The 14,503-nt window shown below is 40.7% G+C and overlaps 1 protein-coding gene across 1 annotated transcript in view; it reads right to left on the bottom strand.

The window, feature by feature from the left end:
* Nucleotides 1-480: 480 nt before the first annotated feature.
* The window catches only part of LOC136862814 (probable transcriptional regulatory protein Tlet_1011), a 69,678-nt gene continuing 55,655 nt past the window's right edge, over nt 481-14,503 (bottom strand). Inside the window, exon 5 of the mRNA XM_067139075.2 lies at nt 481-2,696. Within this exon, the coding sequence (XP_066995176.1) occupies nt 2,487-2,696 (210 nt within the window). The 3' untranslated portion in view covers nt 481-2,486. The remainder of the gene's footprint in view (nt 2,697-14,503) is intronic.

Here is a 14,503-nt window from a genome sequence, read left to right as displayed (position 1 = left end):
GCAGCCCAAATCTCCCATGAAATGCCTTGAAAGGAGCCTCCTCAGGATGACTTGAATCACAATAATGTTTCTAACCCACTTTTTTGGTGTCTAGAGAGTCATGAAACATCAAGATCTGTCAAAAGCCAGAGGTCGAATTACTGCACGAATACAATAGTTTCTTTGCTCGGATTGCTTTTCAAAATTTTAAAAACAAAACTGAGACCAAGTACAATGACCACAGACTCCCACTTGATAAATTATGGTCACAAAACTACATTACAAAATATTTCCCCAGTCAACTATGGATAAAAACTGTGAACTGAGTGTTGTTTCCTATCTGCATTTTAATTGTCCTGATTATCTCTGCCTGTGATTACTGGACAACATTGTTCATACACTCTGTGTACATATAGTGACTGTCCTAAGAGAGGAAGAGATTTTTAAAAAAACATGTAGCTTGTATCATCATGATAGTAATGAGATACAAAATACGACAGATTTCATTTAAAATGTTACTTTATTCACTACTGAAAGTTTAAATTATTAATTTTTGCATCTTTTCTTCAGCTGGCTACAAGCAAAGAAATCAAGTAAGAATACAATGATACACCTATTATACATATTTAATCAATGTACAAATTTACAAGTGGCTCAATTACCCAGTTATACAACTCACAACACAAATCAATATTATAATACAGAGTATAAAAACAAATTGAATTTCGTCCTTGTCCTAAAGTATCTCTCTTTAAGGTTTGACCAAGAGGTAAGAATACGAGAATGAATACATCATTAAGCGGTTTGATTTGTTTTAAGACTAAAAACTACTGTACTACCTATCTTCAGCACAGAACATAAATCAACATTAATAATGGTGTGAGTCCTATATACATCTATTTACATTGTCATATTAAATATAACAAGAGAACAACATCAATCTTCCTGTCCACCATTTATTACAAGTTAGCGTCATGACTAGGGATGGTGATTTCTTGCATTTGCAATTAATGCAAAATGAGTCCAAAAGTTGCCAAATACCACACAAAATTAAATAATATTTTACTGATTTCAAAATGCAAAATAGTTTTAAAATGCACAAATTTACAATTCTTATGAAATATAAAACATATATCCTTGAAACTACAAGGAAAACAATTCTTTCATGGTGTACTTCTACCTGAGGCCAACTTGTTAGAAGTAACTCAGAAATGGCTCATTTGGACTGTGACCTTCTGGTCTGCTCCAACTCCAGTAAGGTTTCAGTAATCAGAGTATTTTAAACCCCTACTTTCCTGCTCTGTCTGTGGCCTACGATTACACAGTTAATAATCCTCAAGCATCAAGGCTACTTCAATCCATTTCAGTTGCCTTTGACTAGATCATACATTTTTTTTTGTTACTCTGATTATTTTACAGACTGTTAAAAAATTCAGGATAGTAAGAACTGAGAAAACACAACTTTAGTAATCAACTGTATATGATACAAACATTTTATAGGCAGTCTAGATTGAACAAAACAGTTATTAGATGAACACATTATGAGTAATATTCACTACAGAGCAAATTTATTCTTTGATGCAAAAAGTAACTGAGAAAAGAATGAGTTAAGCCAGCAGATTAGTTTCATGAAATTAAAAGGTGAACTTTGTCCAAATGAAATTAGAAAAATATTAATTAATTAATTAATTAATTAATTGTGACAAAATGCTTAAGGTATGATTTAAAATGTTGAATATTTCTACTCTCAAACTGCTAAAAACCACAATCTCTTGGTCATCACACTTGGTTACAGTGATGCTCCCTTTCAGAACAATGGAGGACATGACCCCAAAAAACATGTATCTTTGGAAGTGGTCAAAACCATCTTTCACCTGAAGACGAGGAAAAGATAAATCTTGACAAAGATAAGAAAAGGGTATATCATCTTTATGGGGAAAAAAATTAAAATGATAAAGCCCCGTCATATTGTGCTTTCATACCACAAGAAAATATGGCTCTATAGAATCTACCATTAACATAATTATGGAAACAATGATGCTCACTAAGATAAGCATTCAATTCCAAACAAGAAAGCAGACAAATGTGTTTTTACATGCAGGTTATTACAATAATATACTTATCTCCAATGTAATCAGAGCCAAAATATAAAAAGAGAAATATAACCACAACTTATATTAATAGATTTAAGGCACTAATGTTAAAGGATCATGTCCTCCAAATCTTACTTACTTGCTACAAGATTTTATGAGAGTTTTCAGTCTGTAATCCACTGAGCTCTCATTTTATTTGTTGTATTCTCCAACAATATCACAGCTGATACAAAGATATGGTAATGTGAAACATCATGTTTCAACAAGTACCTATGTTTAAAATGTTTAATAGTAATATTTACAATTTAATGTTCCATGTCTACCTTCAGACTAGTAAGGTTTTAGTTTATTCCTGTGTATCTGACCATCAGTTTCTAAACTGTTAAAAAAAAGAGAATATATTAAGTTTCACAATTAGCTATTCCACGCAATATTATCATATATGCCAGTAATATCTGTTATTCCCTCCAATTTTCTGTAAAGATGCTGGACTGATTCTATATCTGATTCATTGGGAGTAATTTGGATAGATGGAATGTACTCACAATGAGCTAATCTTATAACATATCCTAGTTCTTCTAACTTCGTCCTTACACCTTGAAGTTGTTTAGGTTCGCATGTAAACTGCAAAAAACATAATACAGTACTAGTTAATAACAGAACAAGAGAAAAGTAAAAAAAAAATTGAAGCATTACAAATTGTAATGAGATTCTCTGCAATTAAAATATTTACTGTTCAGTCGCAGAACATTGAACAAGCTCTGAATGACTTCAAAACACAATGTTCCGGCAAATTCTCATTAAGGACAAACTTGACTAACATAAGTAAAGTCGTAGCTACTTCGGATTCTAAATGTGATAGTGCATAAACATACAAAAAACTAAGAGGCCTATTTTTTGAAAGGAGAAAGTGATTAAAAATATATGATAAAAAAAGGAAAGAGCAGATAATACACCACTGGAGGCTCAAAGAGTTAACAAACAAGACACACATTGTGCTATACAGTGTGTGAAAAAACTTTGTTTTGTAAATTAAATGAGTGACAGACGGTGTAAGTACATGTATTGTGAACAATAGAAACCATCAGTCTTTGGTGCTGCCACCTCCCAGGCATTCGAGCATACCGTAAACATTCCACACTGTTTGTTTTCTGTTTACATTTTAGCTGCAGACAGTGAAAAGGAACGAACGTACAGTACATCAGAGCAGGTGTTCGAAATGTCTCCCTCCAACTTGGCGGCACAATTTACATCTGCGCAACATTGATCCTCACATTCATTGGAAAATTTCCGGTGCTTCTCGGACACAACATGCAGCCTCAATTATTAGCGCAACTACTCCTTCTCACTCTCAACTGGGGTTTCACATAATCCAGGTCTTTAATGAGAACCTACAGAAAAAAAATGTCAAGATGAGTTAAGACAGGTGAAAAGGGGGACCAAGACACCACCCACACCTCACTGCAGGTGAACAATGTGATGTAGTTTCACATTATTGAGACAAAATCGGCTGGGACACCATCATGCTGGAACCACATCACGAGTTGCTCAGCCAGTGGTAAATTTTCTAAAAGTTCAGGCAATACCTCTTATAACAGGTATTTTAAAAGAAGTACTTCTGTCCGTCTAGCCTGGGCGGGAGGACGTAAGGCCCAATCAAATTATCGCTAATCACGCCAGCCCACAAACTGACTGCAAACAAGAATAGCATGAGGATTTTCATATGCCCAAACGTTATTATTGTGGCACTGAGTGTACCCTCTTATGTAAACAATGCCTCATCAATAGGGGCGGATGTTGTTGAAATGTCATCTTTCTTCCCTTTGCATTTGGACATTGCTCAGTAGAATAGAAAGTCATTCTGTGATATAACAAACTATAATAACAGCCAGTCATTCACCCCGTGTACCTCAAGGTCAAGAACAAATGGAAACAAGAAAGGAATTGGAAACAACAGTTATATAACTTTCTGCTTCAGTACAGAATTATCCTCCCAAATAATTCTGTGCAAGAAAAATACCAAAAGTGAAACCATCACAAAGTGTTTTCTATTTACAATTTGATTTTAAGTCGTACAGACACAGACAGATCTTATGGCGATGATGGGATTGGGAAGGGCTAGGAGTTTGTTTGGTTTTTTTTTTTTTTTGATATTAGCTTTACGTCGCACCGACAGAGATAAGTCTTATGGCGGCGATGGGACAGGAAAGGTCTAGGAATGGGAAGGAAGCGGTCATGGCCTTAATTAAGGTACAGCCCCAGCATTTGCCTGGTGTAAAAATGGAAAACCATGGAAAACCATCTTCAGGGCTGCCGAGAGTGGGGTTCGAACCCACTATCTCCTGGATGCGAGCTCACAGCTGTGCACCCATAACCGCATGGCCAATTTGCCCGGTAGGGTTAGGAGTGGGAAGGAAGTGACCATGGCTTTAATTAAGGTACAGCCCCAGCATTTTCCTGGTGTCAAAATGCGAAACCGTGGAAAACCATCTTCAGGACTGCTGACATTTAGGTTCGAACCCACTATCTCCCAAATGCAAGCTGATAGCTATGTGACCCAAACTGCGCAGCCACTTGCTGGGTATCACAAAGTGTAGGCCTATTTCTAATTCAGTTAATGAATTCATTTGGAAAAGACGTGTTTACAAAAGATGGGTGTGTTATATTTTATAAATTGTTCCGAGCTAAAGTGAGTGCCGGAAGGAAGTTTGCTGTACAACAGCACATTAAACGAAAAAAACACCTGAAAGCTGTAACGAGTGCAAAGAACAAGAAGTGTTCCCAGGTTCTTTCGGGAGCAAAGTACTACATCCAGCAAATCATTATGTCCATATTTATATACACTTCCAAGTAAATTAGGTGATAGTTATTTCTGTACAAACAAAGTTGAACAATGAATAGAATAGGGATATATTACTTGTAAAATGTTTGTTACACAGTCACCATAATTCAGTTTGGTCAAATATTTTAGTCATTGTTTAGTTATTTTACAGCATTTTCCATAAATTTAAGGGCATTTTGCTGATTATTTTCAGTGAGATTTTAGGTCAACAACATCCATCCCCTACTCATCAGCAAATAATACAAGTCCAGGGAAAGCAGGATTTTAATCTGTTTCTGCCAAAAACCAATCATGAAATGAAACCTGCAGTGGATAATCGCCCAGGGACAGTGCCTGCATTCTTTCTTTATGGTACGGATGAAGATTGTTCTTTTAATACGTTCAAGACAAGACAGCGGTCAACTCCCGATTGATAGGCTACTTTCCAAGTTCTGGTAGAAGGGTACTTTTCAAACACATTTAAAATTTCCTCATCAAACTCTGGGGTCTGCATTTGTCTAGGTTAACCTGTATCACGTATGTTGGCAAACAGTGATCCCAAATCGTGCAGGCACTGGTCAATACTGTAATAAGTACAGCGTCCACCATGCCAAGTCGCTACGCGCCAAGCTCGTCATCCATCGCCCCCACCCCCTTAGAGTCGAGCGTGCCAATCGCGAGCATCATTTAAGTGCTGGGCGGGCCCTTCTCTCTTCTGTCCGTGGTCACGCTGCGTGGGACAACAGAAATGACTCCACCGAGCTCGATAGCTGCAGTCGCTTAAATGCGGCCAGTATCCAGTATTCGGGAGATAGTAGGTTCGAACCCCACTGTCGGCAGCCCTGAAAATGGTTTTCCGTGGTTTCCCATTTTCACACCAGGCAAATGCTGGGGCTGTACCTTAATTAAGGCCATGGCCGCTTCCTTCCCACTCCTAGCCCTTCCCTGTCCCATCGTCGCCATAAGACCTATCTGTGTCACGTAAAGCAACTAGCAAAAAAAAAAAAAAAAAAAAAAAAAAAGAAGAAATGACTCCGCGATTAATCTGGAGTGTTCCATCTCGTGATGTCTCTGGATTCATCCAGCATCCGGACGATTCTAGAAGAACCAGCGCAGGTATATAAGAGAGGAACAACCTGCCTGCAGTGAGTCAGTGAGAGCTAGTCAGTGAGAATTGGTGAGTGAGAGTTAGAGAGTGAGTGAGCGGAGAGCGCAGTCAGTGGTAGCCTGGGCTGAGATGTCAGCCTGATAGAGTATCAGCCTGTTAGAGCCGAGGACTCGTGCCTGTTCCCCTGACGTCGTGTGTGTGTGCGTCCCTTGTGGCTGGCTGCTGGAGGAGAACCTGAAGTGTTCTGGAGCAGCGAAGAAGGGAACACTAGGAGACGATGTGTGAAGACTGCGGAGTTCAACGGGTTGAGTGAACAGCGGATACTATCCCGACCTGCGAGGCTGACGTGTAGGCTGTGGACCGCGACAGCGCTAACGAGTGTGACTGAGTGGCTGAGAAAGTGTACTGTAAATAACCGATGACTCTGTGTGTATGTGTGTGTGCCATTGTAGATGGAACATAAGAGAAACCAAGAGAGAGAGAGCGCGAACCGTCTGTAAGTGTGTGACCATGTACGTGTGTAAGTTAAAAGCTCGGCTATCATCTGTATGTGTGTAAATCTGTAATTGTAGTGCGTAGTTAATAAATCTTAGAAATAGGACGTTACCAGGTGCTGTACTCATTTATTTATTTATTTATCTACCCCGCCAATACGTAACAACTGGCGTCAGAAGTGGGATGGACAAGTGTGGTAAACTAGTGGATAAACTCTTAAGTAAAACTGGTGTCAGAATCGAGTACCGGGTAGCGAATTTTGTAGTCGACAGAAATATATACTAGCGAAATGAATTCCGAACAGCTTCAGATTTTTCTAAGCAAGTTTAGTGAGCTTGAAAACAAAATATTATCTTCCTATGCCGAACTCATTAGTGAACTGAGATCTGAGCGGAGGTCAAACCCGGACCAGCTGGAAACCGATATGAGTGAACGGAAGAGTGAGCAGTTAAAGTCAGGAGACGAAGTGCGCTCTCTCGAAACCGAGGTCGACGATGACGATGTGCGGGATGGCAATGAACGGGACGAGAAGGGATCCGAAGAGATGCTCGCGGTTGTGGAGTCCGGAGTTCGAGGCCCAGAGGTGGAAGTGAGTGCCCTGCGTGCGGAAACGATGGCTGTGGAGACGCGAATGAATCCTGCTAGCAGTGACGGCGGCTCCACCATCGTGAAGTTGGAAAACCTACGGGACGCCGGCTTTACTTCCAAGAGAACATGCCAGACCCAGTTCAAGACCGGATCGACGTCCAAGAAGAGTGCCGAATATCCGATCACCGGACTACGTGTACAACGCAGCCCCCAGCCAAGTTCGACCTACGAGGAGGTTATGGGAGTGCTCGACGTACGCTGCGGCGTCCACCAACAGAGAGTGACCCACCGAGTCCACTTGCAGGAGAGTACTCAGTGCACAGATATAACGCCGCGGATAATCGACGCCGAGATCGAGCGACTAGGTGACGTGACTGTGGAAGAGTTATCGCGAGTGGCACTGAGGTCCGTCCAGAGAGGACGATCGGCAAGAAACAGAACTACGAAGAGGCCCTGATGATGGCCCACGAAACAGAGGCAGCGACTGCAACGGCACGGCTGGAGGGACCCCTACTAGGAGACGGAGCAGCAATGGAAGACGAACCGATAACCAAAGAACGAGGATGCTACCTGACTAGGACACTTGTTCCGGCACGAAGCTGCGTACCGGTACGAACATCAAATTCCGCACCCCAGAAGAAGAGGAAATCCAGCAGGGCTAAGCCCGGGACGAGCAAACCAGTCCCGGGCATCACACCAGAGGACTACGAAGGCGCTCAAGCCCTGAAAGTAAACGCGGGTGTGGACGAAAGGAAAACCACCAAAGTTCCGGCTGCCACACGAGGACTTGCTGACCGTTATCACCGGAAACGAAGACACCGTCGACCGGACCCAGCGGATCCCCCATGGGAAGGTGGTGGCCAACCGAACAAACCATCTTGCAGCGTATCGTGGGGCCGCTCAGGACGAGCAGCCTTAAGGAGGGGGCAATGTAATGGGTACAGCGTCCGCCATGCCAAGTCGCTACGCGCCGAGCTCGTCACCCATCGCCCCCACCCCCTTAGAGTCGAGCGCGCCAATCGCAAGCATCATTTAAGTGCTGGGCGGGCCCTTCTCTCTTCTGTCCGTGGTCGCGCCATGTGGGATGACAGAAATGACTCCGCGATTAATCTGGAGTGTTCCATCTCGTGATGTCTCTGGATTCGTCCAGCATCCGGACGATTCTAGAAGAACCAGCGCAGGTATATAAGAGAGGAACAACCTGCCTGCAGTGAGTCAGTGAGAGCTAGTCAGTGAGAATTGGTGAGTGAGAGTTAGAGAGTGAGTGAGCAGAGAGCGCAGTCAGTGGTAGCCTGGGCTGAGATGTCAGCCTGATAAGAGTATCAGCCTGTTGGAGCCGAGGACTCGTGCCTGTTCCCCTGACGTCGTGTGTGTGTGCGTCCCTTGTGGCTGGTTGCTGGAGGAGAACCTGGAGTGTTCTGGAGCGGCGAAGAAGGGAACACTAGGAGACGACGTGTGAAGACTGCGGAGTTCAACGGGTTGAGTGAACAGCGGATACTATCCCGACCTGCGAGGCTGACGTGTAGGCTGTGGACCGCGACAGCGCTAACGAGTGTGACTGAGTGGCTGAGAGAGTGTACTGTAAATAACCGATGACTCTGTGTGTATGTGTGTGTGCCATTGTAGATGGAACATAAGAGAAACCAAGAGAGAGAGCGCGAACCGTCTGTAAGTGTGTGACCGTGTACGTGTGTAAGTTGTAAGCTCGGCTATCGTCTGTATGTGTGTAAATCTGTAATTGTAGTGCGTAGTTAATAAATCTTAGAAATAGGACGCTACCAGGTGCTGTACTCATTTATTTATTTATCTACCCCGCCAACACGTTACAATATTTAGAAACATTTGGCATGAATGTAAATTTATGTTCGGCTGCTGGTCACGTTTAATTGTCCAGGCCTCAGCAGAACTGCCCAAAGCAGCACCAAAAACCAAATGCGCATCAGCAAGTTTGTTTCACGTGTAATCACATCCGTCCGTGTTGGGTTGAACTGATACCATAATCAATATGTCACAACACAACACATACTAAACACAATAACAAAGACAAGACCGCACTGAATGCAATAACAAACACAACAAAGCACTAAACCGCAACACTGCACTAATATTGCAAGTACAGCAGTTGAAAACAACATAAACGTAAATATCATGATGCAAAGTGAACAAGGAAGTGTACTACAGTCCTTGTGAATGAACTAATAACATGTATGAAACTACACGACCTTGCCAGAAGGGAGGAGTGGGAGTGGTGACTGATGAAACCACATATTATTATTATTATTATTATTATTATTATTATTATATTATTATTATTATTATTATTATTATTATTATTATTCTAGAGTTGAAAATACACAAATGTACAGTTCACATACAAGTCAGCTTGAAGTACAAAAAGCATAACATGTGACATGATACTACACATGCCCAGTATTTTGCAATGTCCAATGCACTCGGAGCAGTTTGTAGATCATCCTCTGTGCAAGATGTTGGGCACAGGGGGCAATGAAGCATGTGGCTCATAGTTTATTCTTGTCCACATTCACACCTTGTGTCACTTGTAGTGAAGCCCCATTCCTTCAGGTTACCCCTGGATCTTCCCACTCCTGATCATAGCCTGTTCAAGGACATCCACACCAGCCAGCTTTCGTTATGTTCAGCTGGTAACTGCTCAGCTGCTGGCATCCATCCGCGGAGGTGAGGGGTCCTGTTCTTCCACAGCTCCAGCCTTGCCTTCTCTGGTGTGAGACGGTAAGCACTTAAGACGTCCTCAGGAAACTTTTGCAGGATCTCAGCCATTGCCAAGGAGGACTATGTCCATGCAGCGGGTGGGCACTGCTCTGTTCCACTTTAAGCCTCTCCCTGTTGGCAGCTACTTCTCTACGTACACAGGGAGGCGCTATTCCAGCCAGGTAATAGAGCTTATCTGTCGGAGTAGGCTTTAAGCAACCTGTAATTAACCTGCAGGTTTCATTGAGAGCCGTATCTACCTGTCTGGCATGAGATGAACTGTACCAGACTGGGGAAGCATATTCAGCAGCAGAAAAACACAGTGCCATTGCTGAAGTTCGGATTGTCTGAGGATAAGAGCTCCACTGTGGCCCTGCCAATTTGTGAATAAGACTGCTTGTGTGGAGAGTTTCATCTTATTACTCTTACAATGGGTTTTGAATGTAATAGCTCTATCAAGGATCACCACCACATAATGTTGCTGGAAGGGGGGACAACGGACAGACGGAAGAACACAAGGAAGATGGAAGGTTGTGAGGACAGTGCCTCAGCAAAAAATAACGTGGCTTGTTTAGGCTCAAGCGGCTGGGAGGTAGGCAGACGAAACTTCATCACCACAGACTTATGGTTCCTATGTTCAAATTATTTGTACTTAATTTACAAGACAAAGTTTTTCTGCACCCTGAAAAGCAATGGTGCAGGGGTAATCTTAGTTTCTATTACACAATAACTCATACATTTAGTAACAGTTCTTTTTTTTGTCATCTTCTAAACTGATAGATTAGTGGAAAATTGAACCTTCAAATTGAAACCAGCAATGGAAGCTGACAGTTCACAATCACTGTCCTGGAAAGAGATTCCTTAAACTTAAGTTACATTGTTGCAAATTATCACATATTCTAAAGGTTGTGTCTGAACAGACCAGAACAGAAAATTACCAAGATCTGACTCAGTAAAATCAAACGTGAAATAGAACTCTCTATTAATCTCTAAAACACAGCAGCACACAATGCACATATCGATAAACCATGCAGTGGTTATAAATTCATTGAAACTAAAACAGCTAATCTGGGTAGTGCTGTCAGTTAGTCATCATCCTTCTTTTACCAGGAAGCATGTTCAATCACAGCAACGACTGTGGCATGTAAGGGTGTTTATATGACAACTCCATGTCATTGGCTTCTGCCACCTTAAAGAACTCCAGTGGGAGAAAAATATAACACCTTGGTGTCTCAAAAAATCCATGGCAATTGAATGGATTTTAACAAATAAATAATAATAAAATTGCGACTGGTTTCTATGTAACTCAGTTCTGCGTAAATATATTTTATACGAAAATTTCTGTAGGTCCTGGCAAAATAAAACTTAAAAACATGTTAATTAACCCTCATTTGTATATAACACATTTACACGTAATTCAGTGTTATATGTATTCATTCTCATTAAGTGCAGTTTATTTGTAATTAGCAAAGTTAAAATAATGTTGCTGACATATTAATTTTCTCTGGTCAAAACACAGGCAAGTTAGAAATGTTATACATTAGAGCGAGCTTTGCTGGCGGTGGGATTTTAGCAGCAGATGTCTGAGAAATGTGGTGCGGTAGTGTAAGAAGGTCGTGGGAAGTGATAACGCTGCATACAGCTAAAGTAGAATGATTTTTTTTTTTTGCTAGGGGCTTTACGTCGCACCGACACAGATAGGTCTTATGGCGACAATGGGATGGGAAAGGCCTAGGAGTTGGAAGGAAGCGGCTGTGGCCTTAATTAAGGTACAGCCCCAGCATTTGCCTGGTGTGAAAATGGGAAACCACGGAAAACCATCTTCAGGGCTGCCGATAGTGGGATTCGAACCTACTATCTCCCGGATGCAAGCTCACAGCCGCGCCCCTCTACGCGCACGGCCAACTCGCCCGGTAGTAGAATGATTAAGAGACATATTTGAGACATAGGACACGCTTCCATTTTAAATTTAAGCAGGTTATTTGAATGAGATACATTAAACTGATGTAGACAACTGACATTTGTCATACTGAGTAATAAAAACTGCGGTTCTATCAACAGAAATTGTATGCTGCTGTCAGTCGGCCATGGAGAACAGAGAGAGAAAAAATTATATGCTGGACAAGAAAGTAAAATTTATATAAGAAGTGAATAATCCATGCAAAACTAAATTTAAAGTAGCTGGAGATTTAGGAATTGCTTATTCCACACTTTGCACAGTCTATTTTGCACAAACTATTTTAAACAAATTTTCAAAAATAGGTTGCAAAATCTACAATGTTGATTAATAATGTTGAAACCTGTTATATTAAAAGAATTATCAGTACAAATTACGTTATTAACTTTTATCTCTGAAATAAACAGTCGTTAATCTTATTCCCAAAAATAAAGAAAATTATTTCAATAACTGTAGAGTGGAAAATCTACTGGAGCTAAGTGCCAAAATGTTAAAAAGTGAGTTACAGCTGGCTAACATAGACATGTGCCAAAGCCAACTGCCAACTACCGAGTTTAAGTACATCCTTCAGTCTTAATAGTTTTTACAGCTAGCAAAAGATAGTGCTGGGTGTATGTTTCAACACCTCTTGCAATGCTAATAGATCAAATTTCTCACTTGAAGCTACCGTACCATTTCTGTTGCTTCATGCATCATCTCTGTTTCGTTCAGTTTGTAATAATAGATATGGAAGTAAATAATGCAAACACAAGTACGTTTGCTAATGCAAGCAACATTTCTTTGGACTTGCAAAAAAATGTTTCAAATCCCCAACTTAACCCACTCTGCTATGTAGTTAGGATGTTATAACTTCGGCATTCACATTTCTGATATATCTGATGCAATAATTTGTCTATGGCATGAAGACCAATCTTCACGCGGAAGTAATCTAATGGCTTCTTCTCTCATTAATGAGCAACACCTTACCTACAAAGAAAATGTTTGTATTTAGAATGATAATTGCTGTGGTCAGATCAAGAACATAATGATCCTGTTTTTGTACATTTTCCTTGTTGCCACTGGATTATTTGAAAGAATAGACGACAAATTCCTTGTGGTGACACATATCGTATTTCCTCGTGTATCAGACCCCTGCTGACTTTGAGACAAAGAAAATGGAAAAAAAATTAAGCTTGCATATAAGATCCCCCCAGTGTAATTCGTCAGAGTAGAACAACAATTCCACTTCATAGCAGGTACAAGCCATACTGCAGCTTCGACGGCATCACATAAATAGGTGAATAGTTTTGTCTGGCCAACCCGTGCAATGCAAGCACACAGCAGTCATGCAATATGTCTGTGTTTTGTAGTTGAGAATGTCTGCCTCTCCAGCACTATTAGCTGCTGTTCTCAGGGGCCTGAGTTTGATTCCTGGTACTTACAGAGATTTAAGAATGGCATGAAGGTTGATATGCGGTAAAATAGTGCATGCAGCTCACCTCCATTGGGGGTGTGCCTGAAAAGAACTGAACCACCTCGGGATTGAGAGAATATAGAGACCATCTCTAGAAACCGTTAGTGAGTAGATTCTCATTGTTTGGCCTCTAATCAGGAACAAAACTATTAAAAAAGCCCAGGATCTCGAATGCTCTTGATGGCAGTGAAGATGATGTCATTTGGTATTGTAACAATGCCGGTAGCAGCGAAGCTAGCAGCACAGGCGACTATAATTCAAATGCAAGCAGTGATTAGGTTTACTGAGTGATTGGCCTACTGCTCAACTGACAGACACAAATGACTGGACTTAAGTTCTTTTTTGTTCTTTTGTGTTAATATTGCATAATATGATAAATAAAACTGTTTCTCTACAGGGTCAGGTATGAAGTGAGAGATATCTTCGTAGTGAGTTTAAAACCGGATGCCCTTCCTGACGTCTACCTTAGCAGAGGGGTTCAGGAGATGAAATAAATGATGTGATATGATAATAAATAAAACCAACCGATTATATTTACTATATTTAGGACTAAAAGTCCTGTGTTCACCATTTACACAATTTATTGTTTTTTTTGGTTTTTTTTTTAAATTTAGAAATACAGTAAAAATTGCTCAAAGCGGAATCGTACGGGACCAAGATTTTTTTCCAAATTAGACAAGTTTTGATATTACACAAAGCATCGTTTTTTTTTTTTTTTTTTGCCTTAAAACAGCAAACAGTCATTTTAAATATTATTTAGAGCTTACCTGTATCTGCCGACTCATGATGCTCAGTTATCCAGACTGGTATATATAGTACGGTAGTACACTGATTTGTTACTTATAACGAGTATCATTACTGCATTTGATTATTACATACAGAATGATACACAGTATATCATTTTGGCAATATTACAACACTATATTATTCTATTTCAGAACACTGGGAATATGCTCCTTAAACTTATTTCTATCATAAAACTCTTTACAGTACTTCACAACACTAAGCTTTCTTCCACAGATCAGACAAAGAAACTTGTTTCCTCTTCTTTCTAATGGTGCCTTTCTGGTACAAGGGCTCTAGCTGATTCGAAAATGTGTGTTGTAAGTTGTTCATCACTTCGAATGAAGTTCTTTGCCTCGCAGGGAATGTTTCTTGCTTGACACAAGTTTGATATTGCCGATGTGTTTTCAAGCACTTCATTCATTCCCCCATCTACATTACACTCTCTCCAAATACGTGCATCAGTTTCTTGAACAAATGACATTGATTATACCAG

This window comes from Anabrus simplex, chromosome 2, assembly GCF_040414725.1.
Source record: "Anabrus simplex isolate iqAnaSimp1 chromosome 2, ASM4041472v1, whole genome shotgun sequence".
NCBI classification, from domain to species: domain Eukaryota; kingdom Metazoa; phylum Arthropoda; class Insecta; order Orthoptera; family Tettigoniidae; genus Anabrus; species Anabrus simplex.
This window is presented reverse-complemented; position numbering and strand designations above follow the sequence as displayed.